This window comes from Arvicola amphibius, chromosome 7 (assembly GCF_903992535.2).
Source record: "Arvicola amphibius chromosome 7, mArvAmp1.2, whole genome shotgun sequence".
NCBI lineage: Eukaryota > Metazoa > Chordata > Mammalia > Rodentia > Cricetidae > Arvicola > Arvicola amphibius.
Window position 1 is genome coordinate 70,685,659 of NC_052053.1, and position 14,128 is coordinate 70,699,786.

The window sequence follows — 14,128 nt, forward strand, 5'->3', positions numbered from 1 at the left end:
AGCAGCACCCAATCTTCTGGGCTGTATGTGGGGGGCAGGACTCTGCAGAAGGAGTGCATTCCAGGCAGTATAAGGCTAGACAACAGCAGCTTTAGGCTCCAGGTTCACGGCATGGTCCCTTCGTGGGGTGGGGGAAGCATGCCAGGAGTCCTGCCTTGAGTCCTGGGGAGCCTGTCCTTGCCTAGGAGCAAAGTACTGGCTGCCAAGACGGCGGGACATTCTATTAGCTGACGGAGACAGACAGGCAAAAAAAGACACAGTTGTATAAAATCTCCCACGAGCCTCTATCCTGGCAACGAAGTAAATAGTAAATATGTCTAATGTGCCCAGGACACGCTGGAGTACACGAAAAGTATCAATTATACAGTCAGCTAATGCCCTTCATAGGCTGCAATCTTTGAAGTGGAACATTGTGACGGGCAATTTCCACTGTCAGTTTAACTGGTTTAAGGAACACGTAAGGCATTAATGAGGCACATGAGGGTTTGTCTCTTTGGACTTTTCCAGAGGACTAACTGGAGGGAAGACTTGCCTGTGTGCTGGTGACACCACACTAGGGGCTTGGGTCCTAGACTGAGTAGCAATCGAGAAAGGAGGGCAGCTGGTTCTGGCCTTCCCTGTTTTCTGCTTCCTGACTGCCGGGACCAAGGAGTCTAAGCTACATGCTCTGCAGCCCCAGCGCTGCTGTGCTCTCATACCATGAGTCAGACTCAACCTTCCCCTAAGTCATCTTTTATTGGGAATTTGACTGCAGTAACTGACATGACTTATATTTAAAGCAGTTCCATATGGCAACCAGGAGCCCCAGGGCAGCAAAGCAGGTCTCTGTGTGCTGAGTGAACACACTCCTTCCCAGTCCACACTTGCATCTTAACAAGTGTCCACCACTAAGTCAGACACAATGGCCTTGCATTTTCATAAAATGGGCATTTCAAAGGAAGACATTTGCTAGATGAGCCCGGAGGCTTTGCATATACTGAAGACAAGCTCTGCTCTCTGTAGCTGGACAGTGATGTTCTGTCATCTCTACAGGAACTATCAAACAACAGCTCGGGTGTGTGCGATTTGTAGCTTGTCTGTGCAGGGTCCTGCCAGAGGCTGGCAGTTGATGTTGATGTGACACAGCATGTTCGCTGTCTCTCACAAAGCTGCCCATCAGTCATGACACTGCATTAGTGGGACAGAAACTTCAGAACTGTCACCTGAGTGCAGTTCTGTGCAGATGGCTGAGGAAACGGTCAGGCTGGGCTAAATACGCCTGGGGTCAGGCTGGGACAGGGTCCAGCTGGCAGAGGTGCTTTGGTGGGAGAAGCCTGTCTGTGACAAAGGTGGATTAACACTTGGTGAATTCTCTAGCTATCAAAGAATATGAGAAGCAGACACACACAAAAATCATGAGATGAAACAGTATACCTTTTCTATGTCTTTGATTTCTTACTATAAAAGGAGTAGTGACAGCAGGTGGAATTCCTTTTCTTTTAAAAGGAGTGTGTGTGTATGTGTGTGTGTGCTTGTGTGTGTGTGTTTGTGTGTGCGTGTTGGGCAAATAAACCTGAATGATAGCTCATGCATGTGAATGCCTGCAGAGACTGTGAATATAGTGTCTGATCCCCTGGAGCTGGAACCACCATCTGGGTGCTAGGAGCCTCTGAAAGAGCAACAAGTGCTATTAACGACTGAGCCATCTCTCCAGCTCCTCTTTCTCTGAAACAGGGTCTTGCTATACAGCTGAGGCTGACCCCAAACTCATGGTAATCTACCCACCTCAGTCTCCTGAGCTACCACAGCTGCCTTGAACCACATACCTTAAACAGATGAACTGCATAGGCTATAAACTGTATCTTAGCTTATTTTTAAAAAGTGAATTCAAATACTTATTCTGGCTGACATCTGACAAGACAGATTTTGTTAACCTTGGCTACATTTTTGACTGATTTTTAGTGGAGATGCTAGGAATTAAATTTTAAAAATAATTAGTAAAGATAGTTTAGCGGTGGTGGTGCACACCTTTAATCCCAGCACTCAAGAAGCAGAGGCAGGCAGATCTCTGAGTTCAAGGCCAGTCTGGTCTACAAAGCAAGATCCAGGAGAGCCAGAGCTACACATCACAGTGAAACCTCTCTCAAAAAACCCAAAAGAATAAAATAAAATATATTTTTTTTGGGGGGTGGGGTGTTTCGAGACAGAGTTTCTATATGTTGCTTTGGAGTTTGTCCTGGAACTAGTTCTTGTAGACCAGGCTGGCCTATAACTCACAGAGATCTGCCAGCCTCTGCCTCCCAAGGGCTGGGATTAAAGGTGTGAGCCATCACCACCAAGCCAAAATAAAATAAAATTTGATAAAGATAAAATACCAATTAGAAATCCAACCCAAAAGTCAGCAGCCTAGCCTTCACTTGCTGCTCAGTGATTGTAAAACAGTAACACTAACTTAGAAAAAACTTCTAGAACAGAAAGAATCCTCGAGCACAAGTGACTTAGCCTCTCACTTCAGTGCGTGTGAGTCAGGACATGTGCTGTCAAATATGGAGGACTGAACTGGGCCCAGGCTGGTGTCCACAGCTACTCAGATGCCATGTTGCCAAGCAGTAAGAGACAAGGTGGCAAGCTTGTTCCAGAAAACCATTATTGCAGTAAAGGAACTTGCAGCCAAATTACCACACTCAAACTTCCAACCCAGGAGTGAGCTCAGCCTCTGTCAGTGTCACTCACGGCATGCCGGGTGCTCAGGGCCTGGGAGAGCACTTACTGGTTCAGTGAGGGTGCTGTCCTTCTCCAAAAACTGCACAACGCAGTACGCCAGCTGGAAGGGACGGGGGAGAGAGCGTCAGCAAGCCACTTCAGCACAGAAATGCTTCTATACCAACCTCAAACACCAGCCTGGGGAGCACGACCGCCACAACTAACACCCGTAATGCTCTGAGAGGTACTTCAGGGAGGCGCCTTTGGGGCTGAGGCTCAGTGGACAGATAATTCTTTCCCTATTGACTTCTGACAGATTTTATAGCTATGCTCAGTCCCAAGAACGATAAAAATCAGAGAAAATTTTCAGACACTACCAACAAATCAAGTGGAATGAGGGATGTGTGTGCGCACATGGCATTTTTGATGATTAGAATGGACAAGTAATATAATAACTGGAAAAAATTTTATTTTGGCAACCTATCAGAAATTCCTGAGCTATTTATCCTTTATTTTCCCTTGAGATAGTTTTGCTGCAAGCCTCCTGCCTCAGTCTCAGAGTCCTGAGACTATAGGTGTGCACCACCATGGCCAGCTTTTGTTCAACAATGGATATGACAACAAGCCAACTGAACCTGCTGCCATGTGATACTTATCCCACAACAAGTGGATATTTCCTAGGAAGCCAATGCTATTCAATTAACGAAAGAACGTCCTCTCTGTAATGTATCCCATGCCACCCACTTCCAAGGAACTCTCAAGAATGAAATCTCCATTTTATTTTTAATATACATTAATTTGATATACAGCCCAGGTTGGCCTCAAACTCATGATTTTCCTGCCTCAGATTCCAGAGTGCTGAGATTATAGTTATGAACCATAAACTTTGATAAGAATCTTTGGGCTTTGTTTTCTTGCAGTGTTGGGAACAGAACCTAAGACCTTGCACGTGACAAGTACTCTCCTACTACACCCACAGCCCTTCCATGTGCTCTTCTTCTCCCTCACATGTGTGTATGTGGGGGGGGGGTGTAAAATTGTTTTATGTTTTGTTATTTTATGAGTATGTGTAACTGTGCACCATGGGCATGCAGTGTTTACAGCAGCCAGAAAAGAATCCACTGGGACAGAGATTACAGATGGTTGTTAGCTGCCTTGTGAGTGCTTGTAGGTCCATATTTCTATATGGTATAGCAGCCAGGCTCTAAAGCCATCTGAAGTATCTGAAGTGGTCACATAACCTTCCAGTCAGGCTGTTGCTACCCTAACTAAAAGGTCAGGATGTTGCCCCTTCTCTGTAATTTGGAGGATGCCTGAAAAGAGGTGCTAATTCAGCCTATATGATAGCTAGCATACAGAGCAGGAAGATGTGACAGCAAGCACAGGTAGATGTGGACGTGACTAAAAGCCATTCACCTGGTTACCTAGGAAACAGAATGCTAATGATTTTCCCACTCAGTTTATGTTTTGGTATAAAAGCTGTTTGAAGAATAAACAAGAGAAATTCTTCAGCATGTAGACTTACTCAGGATTTCATGAGGGATCATGGAGAATCTCCCTTCTGATAAAGCCATGTGAGTTGTGTCTTTACTCCTGCGCCTCCATGCCGGTCAAGAGAGATAGTTTATGTTGGGGTCCAGTCCAGAGAGAAATAACTTAGGGTCTGGGCAAGCACCGGACCCCGACAGGTGCTGGGAAACATACTCGGGCCTCTGGAAGCACAGCCAGTGCTCTTAACTGCTGAGCCAACTCTCCATCCCTCTGTCCATGTGTTCTTAACACATATGGCATCCTATTCTGTGTTCAGCCATGTGGCAGCCAAGAGTAAAGGATTATGGGCTGCAAATGAGAGTGGCCACCCTTTGAGACTCAGCATAGCTCAAATTCTGTCTATTGAAAAGCAGATTCAAATACAGACAGATAGAAACTAGTCAGGAACCAGCAACCAAGGTTCCAGCACAATTACAGTTAGATTGCTGCAGTTTAAAAAAAATCCAGTTTGTACAAGTTGTCATACGTCTTTGACATTAGGTTTAGATCATGTTGTAAGAAGCCTCTTTTCCTCTCAAAGTAGACCTCCTGTCTCGATACAATCTATATTCCAGAGATTTTCCTGAACTCCCCCCGCCCTTCTCTCTCTCTCTCTCTCTTTTTTTTTTTTTTTGAGACACGGTTTCTCTGTATAGCTTTGGAGCCTGTCCTAGAACACACAAAAATCCGCCTGCCTCTGCCTCCTGAGTGCTGGGATTAAAGGGTGTGCCACCACCACCCAGCTTCTTTCTTTTGTGTATGCATAAATCTGTGTGATGTTTGTGCATGTGCAAGGCTACAAACGTTCATGTGTATGAACACACGGAAGCCAGAAGTCGACATTGGGTGTTTTCCTCGATTCTTTCCACCTTGTATAATTGAGGCAATGCTTCTCTCACTGAACCAGGAGCTGGCTACATTGTCAGTCTAGCTAGCCAGCTTGCTCCTGGGATTCTGCCTCTACCTTCTAAAGCCGGACGCACAGGTGGCCTAGCACATCATGCTATCTGCCGTTTATGTGAGTTCTAGGGATCTTAACTCTGGTCCTCACACTTGATGGCAAACATTTATATAACTAAGCCATCTCCCTACCCCTCTCCCAGTGATACGGGAAAGGAATCACTCCCACAAATGGCTGGACCACCGCAGAGGTGTGCAGCTGTGCTCAGCTGGCCTCACCTGGGGATGGTAGACACTCAGAGATTTCACTTTGTGCAAGGGCAGCAACACCTTTAACAGGAAAATCTTGTGCTCTTCCTTTAGTGGTAAGGCAAATCCATTAATTATACTGTGAAAAGAGAATTCAGCTTGAGTATTTATACATTCTGGAATATGTAAATATGTATAGTCAGGTATCTTGTTCTTTCAGTTTTTGTTTTCAGCATGAAAAGCCAATGGGCGAAATATTTCAGAATAAAGAGGACACTGAAATGAACAAAAGCTACAACAAAGGCCTCCAGGAGCACAGCCACTTCATCTTTTTTGTATTGGGACTTAAGTTACAGCACAGGGGGAAGAAAACAGCAGGGAACTGAGCAGCCTGGGGGACGACGATGGGATCCAGGTGTTCCCACCCAGTACTTTTCTGTAAGACGTCTACATTCCTGGGGGTAATTCCAGATCATTATCCTCGTGTGACCTGGTGTGTCCCTCCACTCTCACCTCCTGTGTGCAGACTGGCTGCTGTTCATCTGCAGGAAAGGCGAGCCACTGAAGGGGCACCAAATGAACATTAACTGGCCTATCTGTGTGGTTTTGTGCTTAGACAAAGAGAACAAATGCTTCCCAGAGCCAGAGTCAGAACAATGGTAACTTGGTCCTCCAGTCATGCTGCCACCGTACCCTCCAAGGGTGATGAGCACATCTGCAGGGGAACCCTGGGTGAACCCTGTGTTAGAGGAAGGGTTGAAAAGACAGTGTGGGAAGACTTACACTTAACACAGTTCACATCACTCCTGATACATGGCAGAGGGAAACACCAGAAGGAAACTCAGCTTTCTTTCCATTTCACAGAGGGAACTTGCCCAAGGTCATATGACTGGGAAGAGGCACCCTTAGCCATACTAAGTAAGCCATGCCAGGAGGGACAGACCAACCTAGGTACAGCCATTTTTTTCAAATCACATCTTTAGCAGCAACTCGAGAGGGACAAAATCTACCAGACAACAGTTTCCTTATGTGTGTGTGTGTGTGTGTGTGTTGAGGGGGGCACACAAAGACAACAGGTTCAGAGGCTGTAGGGAACCACTAGATTCTATATATACTAGGTATCTTCACTTTAGAGCAACTCAGAACTTTAAGGTGCTAATAATGCCCATGGATTCCCCTCGAGGCACTGGAGAGAGCACTGTCCAGGTCGACCTTCCTCTTAGCTCCACTCCAAGATGAAATCTTTCGGGAAATAGTGGGTCAGGGAATCTTATACTATATTTACAGGCCATTTAAAAAAATAAGTAAAAACTTTACTCAGTTTAAGATGATAAAAAAATCGAATCATAATATATATATATATATATACATACATGAAAAGTCAACATGTTGAGACAATTTAAAATACTAGCCATTTACTCAACACCTCATGTATATAATCTATTCTTCAAATAAGCTTGTAATACCAACATTCTTCTGTAACTATTTTTAACACTACTCGAGGGAAAAAAGTTGAAATTCCATAGTTTCCATAGTAATAGATTAAGGTATATGGAGAGGGCTCTGCCTATGGAGCCACAAAGACGGAAGCTGTTGTTTGTGCACTCTGATATGTGAGTTAATCAACCTTCCTTCTCCTTACGTGAAACTCTCTTTCCGTCCTTTCAGGACCTGGCTTGAATGGCTGTGCTCTGGGAGGGGTCAAAGTCAACGAGTTAGATCATCTGGTGTCAGCTATAGCTGCAGCCATGCACTGTCAGTGACAGGAACTTACCTTCCCAGTATTTCCAGTAATTCTGCTATGCCATTGTGATGCTCTGTCTCATAAATAAACCTGGAACATATAATGTGTCATCAGCACTGAACCCTGAATAAAAGCTATAGACACTACAGCGATCTGAACAAGGAAATTCAAAGGCTACAGGAAGAACCAGCAGTGCCGTGCTGACACCTTTCAGGGACATATTCAGGTGCTTTCAGAGCCCACAAAGCTCTGAAAGCCTACAACGGAATACCCTTGAGGGCAGACAGCCTGTGTAGCCCAATTTCTTCCAACATTTTATTCTGAAAAATTTCAAGTATCCAGGAAAGCTGAAGAAGTTTCACAGCCAACACCTGTGCTCTGACCAACAGTCTCAGGCTACAGTAGTTTGCATGCTGTCTGCCTTGTGCTCACATCTATCCAGACTTCTATCCTAGCCTCTAATCCATCTTGTTTCTTTGTAGCTTTTCAACATGAGCCTCCAATCTCCAGCACACTCCCTGCCATGGCTAGAGGCTCCTCTCTGAATACCCATGTTGCCCTCCTCCCTATGAATACTGTCCCTGCTTCCCCAACACCAGTTCCAAGGGCAGTCCACTTCTCTTCTGAGCGCTCTCTGCCCATCATACCCGACACAGGCTCCTACGGGAGCTCTGGAAATATGCACCCCACTCTCTGTGCCAGCTTGTCTCCCTCCAGACAAGGACAAGGACTTCCTGTGAATGTGTTCCTGATACTAGGACCAAGCCTGGCATCTGTGTAGTTCTTAAACAGTCTGGTGAGCGAACTGAGGACAAGAATAGGGAACAGGGGAATGTCTACCAACCCCTGCCCCTCTGCAGGAGTCCCATGGAAACTGAACCCTAGCTACTTGGTTGTTGGTGGTCTACAGCAGCAGGGTAGTGCGCTTTGGACATGTGACGGTAGAAGTGGCCCCCACCCATCGGTGAGAGAGCCTCCCTCAGGTGCTGCTTAGTGAAGTGTCTGGCCCAAATATCAGTGTCCTGAGACAAACTGACTAGTAACCTTAAAGTACAGAAGAAGTAAGTAGCCAGGTAGTGGTGGTGCATGCCTTTAATCCCAGCACCTGGGAGGCAGAGGCAGGCGGATCTCTGTGAATTTGAAGTCAGCCTGGTCTACAGAGCGAGTTCCAATTCTGTATTTTCAAATGGTCAAGCCTCCCTGATGGCTCTTACTTACTAAGCCCCAAGGAAGGTACTGACAGATCCACGCAGAGGGGAGAGAAAGGGTCTGTGAATGCAGGCCAGACAGGCTGATAGCCTGGACAGCACGTCGGCAGGCTCCAAGGCCACTGGCCGCCAGACACAGAAGCATGAAGGCGTGCTTGGCTGTAATCTGAAAGTATAGCTGCGAGGGCACTGGCTGTGGTCGTGAGAATGCGCGTCACATTCGCTTCCTACCCCTGCCCCAGAGCACAGGAGACGCGTATCAGTGAGTCTGCGGGAGTCAGTGCAGGAAAGGGGTTTCCTCTTGCTTCACAGGTTTTGCCCACGGTTATAATTCTGAGCTGGTGCAGCACCCTTGCACACAGCTCACAGTGACCCTTGGGCCCTGCTGCTCAGCCTTCTTGCATATTATGGGAGGACGGTGGTCACTGCAAGCCACATGGTTTTCACATTAGTATCATTGTATGAAAGCCTCTGTCTAAGCACCTATGCTGACTGTGTAAGAGAGAGAGAGAGAAAAGGGGACTAGTTCCCAGATAAGACAGTCTGGGAAGCCGAGCAGACATCAGAGCAAGCTGGAGTGCTCCTCACTCTACAGCAAAAGCCCAGACTGATCTGAACCTGGGCTGGAACTGCTGCTCAGAGCAGTCTCTCATTGGATGTGTTCTGTACCTTGGACCAAGAGGCACGATCTACTTCCCTTCCTGTGGGGATGAACTGTCTTGTGGCTTGCCTTGACAATACCAAAGATGGAAGTAAGGGGCACTAATTTGGGGCTAATCCCTTGAGGAGACTGGGAGCTTCTCCTGACTCCCATGGAGGCAGCTGGTGCTCATAAGAGGGTGCACTGAAGCTGGAAGAGGCAGCTCATGTCTGTAATTCCAACACTGGGAAGGCAGAGGCAGCAGTATTAGTGTCAGTTCAAGGTCAATTCAGGCTACAAAAAAAAAAAAAGAATAAAAAATAAACCACAAGGCTCTAAGCATGACCAGAGAGGCCATGTGAACAGAGATGCACAGCAGTGAGAAGCCACCCAGGGCATCACTGCCCTAGATGACACCGTGGCAGCACAGCACTTCTGCTGAGCCCAGGCCAAGGACAGAACTCAGGAATCACAGGTGGTGATGTAGCCGTGGCACCGGGTGGGGCAGCAAGAGAAGGTCTGGCCGCTCTGCTGCCTGGCCAACCTCCAGTGCACCGCTTACTAAAACCAGCCCTGGGGTCACTGTTTGCTCACATTAGTAAACTGACTCACTGAGAAATTACAAGTAGGAATCGTAGCTTCTAGTAAGCTACCAAATTATTTAAAAGTGCCTTTTCTTACAAGATATAGGTGTGGATTAAGAACCTGGAATGCTCCGGAACAGCAGTATACAATATCAGGGATCATTCAGATTCACATCTGCATATGTATGAGCTATATTTTGGGCTATGATTCAAGCTAAAACCAAAAATTCAATTACTTTATGCAAATACTCTTGGAAGGTAATGCTATGTAATATTTTTAGGTTGGAGACAGGCTCTCTTTACGCTATTCAAGCTGGTATGCAAGTAACTATTAGGTGCAAATGATCCTTCTGACTCAACCTCCCGAGGAGCTGGGACAAAAAGTCACCATACCTGGCTACTCTTGCATTTTAACTATGACCCACAAGTCAAGTGTGGAATTTTCCACTGTGGCATCATGCGAGTGCTCAAAATGTCAACTGTTTTCTCTTTTTGTTTTTTCGAGATGGCTCAGCTGTTAAAGACTCACAACCAAAAGTATTCAAATTTTTAAGTGTGTGGATTTCTGGGTCAGGATACTCAACATGCACAGGACTTTCATGATCTGGGAAACTCTGAGCTGTTTGACTCTCTTCACATGAAACAATGACAAAAGAGCCAAGCCAGTTAGGGGTTCTAAGTAACATGCTTGCTTTGGAGCACACATATATAAAGATAAGTACAGAAGAGACGACCTAAGGGAGGAAACCCAAAAGTGCCAACTGCACCCTCATCCATTTGTGAGAACTGAACCGAATCGTGTGATGTATTCTGAATAAGGAGCCGAGCACCCCAGTAATCAAGGTAAGCTCTCTACAGCAGGAGACATTTCCACTTCCACACGGCAGGTGTTAACGGATTTGGGGTTCTGCTGCCTGACCAAAACCACTAGTCCTGAGGAAACAAAACACTATAGCCAAAGCCTGAATTTCAGGGCTAACAGACTGGAATTTAAGTTGCACCCATTTTGTGTAGAGAATGACATCAGCTGAGTAATGATCTTGCAAGAAAGCAGAGCACCAAGAAGTGAAACACAGGAGCTGAATATGTAGGAGCTGACATCATTCCCTCACTATAATCAGAGCAAGTCAGGGCTGGGCTGGGCTCCATTACAGAAACATTACATATTAGGAGGAACTGGAAGGGGCTCAAAGGGAAGACACATGGTGAAGGCCCCAATATCACAATGTGCCATCAGGCAAAGGATTCGACTGCAGGGATACACCAGGCCTGGAAGGACCAGAAGGACCACATAGGCTGCTCAGTCTCACTGTCTCAGCTCCCCTTTCTTGGCCACTTTCAGTCACTGTGGGGAAGAAGGACCAGGCAGGCATAAGCACGCCCTGGCCCCATAGCTAGATTGTGTGAAACTTACTTTATATCAGATGGATATCATACTGTTTCTATCACTGCTAAGATTTGCTACTTTTAGGCTTCCCTGGAATCAGATATCTGAGAGCAGAAAGTCAACCCATGAAGCCAACAATTACAAGATAACCTTAGTAAGTTTTCCTGGTACTAGGAAGAAAGCTACACAAACCAGGCTGAGCAGTGACACACACCCTTCACCTTAGCAGAAGCAGGAGGATATAGGCTAGCCAGGGCTACAGGGTGAGACTATTCCATAAAAGAGCTACACAGACTTCCACCAGCACCCACTCTGTAACACTGTGCCACTGAGGCTGTTCCTGGGGAAGAGGGGCCATGTCAGCTCAGATGAACTTTGCTTGGGGAAGCAGGTCTGAGGGCTCAAAGCAAAGCAGGGCAGACAGGACAGCCTGGAATGACACATGGCTGCACAGCCTGAGAGTGCGAAGAACCTGGAAGCACAGAGGTAGCCTAGGAAGCGGTGTTAATCAGACAGCAGCAGTGGTACAAACCATGTGAATGTAGCCCTGACTCATCTGGATCTCTATGTAGATGAGGCTGGCCTGAGCTATGGCAATCTTTCTGCCTCGACCTCCCAAGGCCTGGGATTATAGGCGTGAACCTTCACACACACCTGGGATGTTAGACCTTAAGAATCATGAGGCGTGGTCAGAGATGAGACAAGGGTGGGGGTCATAGCTATCAATATACTTGAAGGGTTTAAGATGTCCTTTCAGAGCTACAGGCTGATATAGGAAAGTTGTCCTGCTCTGTCTGCCGCCAGGGCTCTCTCCTCTCTCTGCTTGGCTGGCCCTCAAACTGCTCAACTAATTCACAGATCTTCCTAGGCAAAGGCTGACTACTTCCTTCCCTCTTCCTTCTTGTCTTCCTGTGACTGAGTAGCAATAATAAGGTAAAAAACAGGTGAATGGGTCAGGGTCAGTCCACCCACACTCAGGACAACTGGACAGTTCTACAGGAACTCAAGCAAGGGTAGTGTGTGGTAAGACATTGGGGAGGAGAAGCAAGGGTGGACTAACAGAACCAAGCAGTCAAAACTGCACAGAGGAACACAGAGGGACAAGGTACAGTGTGGTGGTGTGGTAGGGTCACCTGCACATGACTAGCATACTGCTCAGCTCCCCTCCCCTGTCTCTGACGTGACAGCATTGAGGGTGGGTAGCAACCACATGAGGACTTACCTATAAAATATATTATTTATCTGTTTCCTGATGTAAGCACGCAGACCTAAGAACTTCCCATAGATTCTGTGAAGGGTAGTTTTTAGAAAATCTCTCTCCCGAGGATCCTCGCTGTCAAAGAGTTCTAGAAGCTTTAAGAAAAACATAGCACTTAGTGACAGTGACCATCCTGCACTTAAGGCTGCTGAGGAACACCTGGCTGGAAACTTACCTGTAATACAAACTTCTGATCAATATATTTCTTTGCTATATTGGGCTGGAAATCTGGAGACTCTAAAAATCTTAAGAAAAATTCATATACAAGCTAGGAGAAAAAAAAAACAAGGAGTCAAATAACATGGCACTTCATTAGTTGGATTAAGAACACCTCAAATTCAGTCTTTATTTGCTTGAAAACACTAGACTTAAAAACACACATGCATTCAAAATTAATGCTGAATTGTGTGGCTTAGCATAATTATAACTGCAGATGGAATTATTTATTGAGAACCACAGACTATCTCTTAAATGGCACACAGTGCTTCCCATGGTGCTCAGTTGTGACACCTGGGACCATGACTAAGCTTGGGGGTGGGATCTGCAGAATGCTATCTGCAGATATGTATCATGGAGTTCTAAGGGGACAAGAACTTAAGGACTGCCTGGGAGAGGAACACAAAAACAGACACTGAACCACAGCCATTGGGTTCCCTTTGTCAGTAAACAGCACAGCTGGCTGGACAGCATGGATGGTCTGTCCTAAACTGAACTGTGTGGAAGTCAGATGCCTTAAGGGCAGAACATTTGGCTCCTCCTTTTCTTTTCTTTTTCTTTTTTTTTTTGCCTCCTCACCAAGGACATATGTAAATGCTCTGCTTGGGCTGGCCTCATAACCAGTCAACCTTGTACCTCACAGGTGTGTGGGGAACTATCTGTTAGGAATTTGGGGCTATGCTCCCAACTTAACATATCATTTGTCAGCAAGGAGCTGGGGATGCACAGGGACATTAGGTTAAACACATTCACTGCAAACTGCAAGTACACCTGGGAAATGCTCTAAAACTTGACTGAGAAAATGCCTTCGTAAGACCCGGGTGTACACAAGCCTGTAGAGCATTTTCTTAATTAGTGATTGATGAGGAAGAGCCCAGCCCATTATGGGTGGTGCCACCTCTGGGTTGGTGGTTCTGGGTGCTATAAGAAAGCAGGCTGAGCAAGCCATAATGAGCAAGCCAGTAAGAAGCTCCCCTCCACGGCTCCTGCCTCCAAGTTCCTGCCCTGCTTTGGGTTCCTGTCCTGATGTCCTTTGATGGTGAGCAGTGGTGTGGAAGCCTAAGCCAAATAAATCCTTTCCTTCCCAAGCTGCTCTAGTCATGGTGTTTCATCACAGCAGCTCTAACTAGGACAAAACCCAAATTCAATGTTATTAGAAATGCTAGAATCATCACTGAGGACAGAGAAATAAGTCTGTAGCTTGTGCAATGGGCTTTCATAAAATCAATCAATCAATCTCTTTCTTTTCTTCCACCTCTCTGCTCTGCTAAAAAGAGATCCCTTTAGGTCAGAAGCCTGTCGGTCAACAGTTACAAAGAGGCCCTGGGCCACTACCCACATGACATACACCATTCTATCAGGGCTGGTGCCAAGTCCAGTACCTGCAGATGAGGCCAGGCTGCTTCTAACGTTGGTTCATCTTCTTCTGGGTCGAATTCTGCTCCCGTAGGATTGGAGGAAGGTGGCAAGGTTCGAAACATGTTAACTGCAAACTAAAACCCACATATTCCATGATCACAACTAGGTTACTTAAGTATTATCAAGAAACATTCCAGGAAACACTAAATAATCCTAGCGATAGATGCTTCCCATTCTAAGCTGTTCTTTTTTCTTAAAATTCAGAAGAGGTACTAAAAGTGGATAGGAAGACATGGTTATGCCCCTCATATAAAGCACTTGAGCATCCTCAGATGTGCAAATCCCCTTGAATATTGAGAGCTGACTTTACT

General features: G+C 46.1%; 1 protein-coding gene across 7 annotated transcripts in view; it reads right to left on the reverse strand.

Annotated features, from left to right (window-relative positions):
• Ppp2r5c (protein phosphatase 2 regulatory subunit B'gamma) overlaps positions 1 to 14,128 on the reverse strand; it is a 127,676-nt gene that overhangs the window by 23,581 nt on the left and 89,967 nt on the right. For all 7 annotated transcript variants that reach the window (XM_038335887.2, XM_038335886.2, XM_038335888.2 and 4 more), the window contains 6 exons: positions 13,781 to 13,891; positions 12,358 to 12,450; positions 12,147 to 12,277; positions 7,136 to 7,195; positions 5,392 to 5,500; positions 2,750 to 2,803 (listed from right to left, as the gene is read on the reverse strand). In XM_038335887.2, the coding sequence (XP_038191815.1) occupies positions 2,750 to 2,803; positions 5,392 to 5,500; positions 7,136 to 7,195; positions 12,147 to 12,277; positions 12,358 to 12,450; positions 13,781 to 13,891 (558 nt within the window). The remainder of the gene's footprint in view (positions 1 to 2,749; positions 2,804 to 5,391; positions 5,501 to 7,135; positions 7,196 to 12,146; positions 12,278 to 12,357; positions 12,451 to 13,780; positions 13,892 to 14,128) is intronic.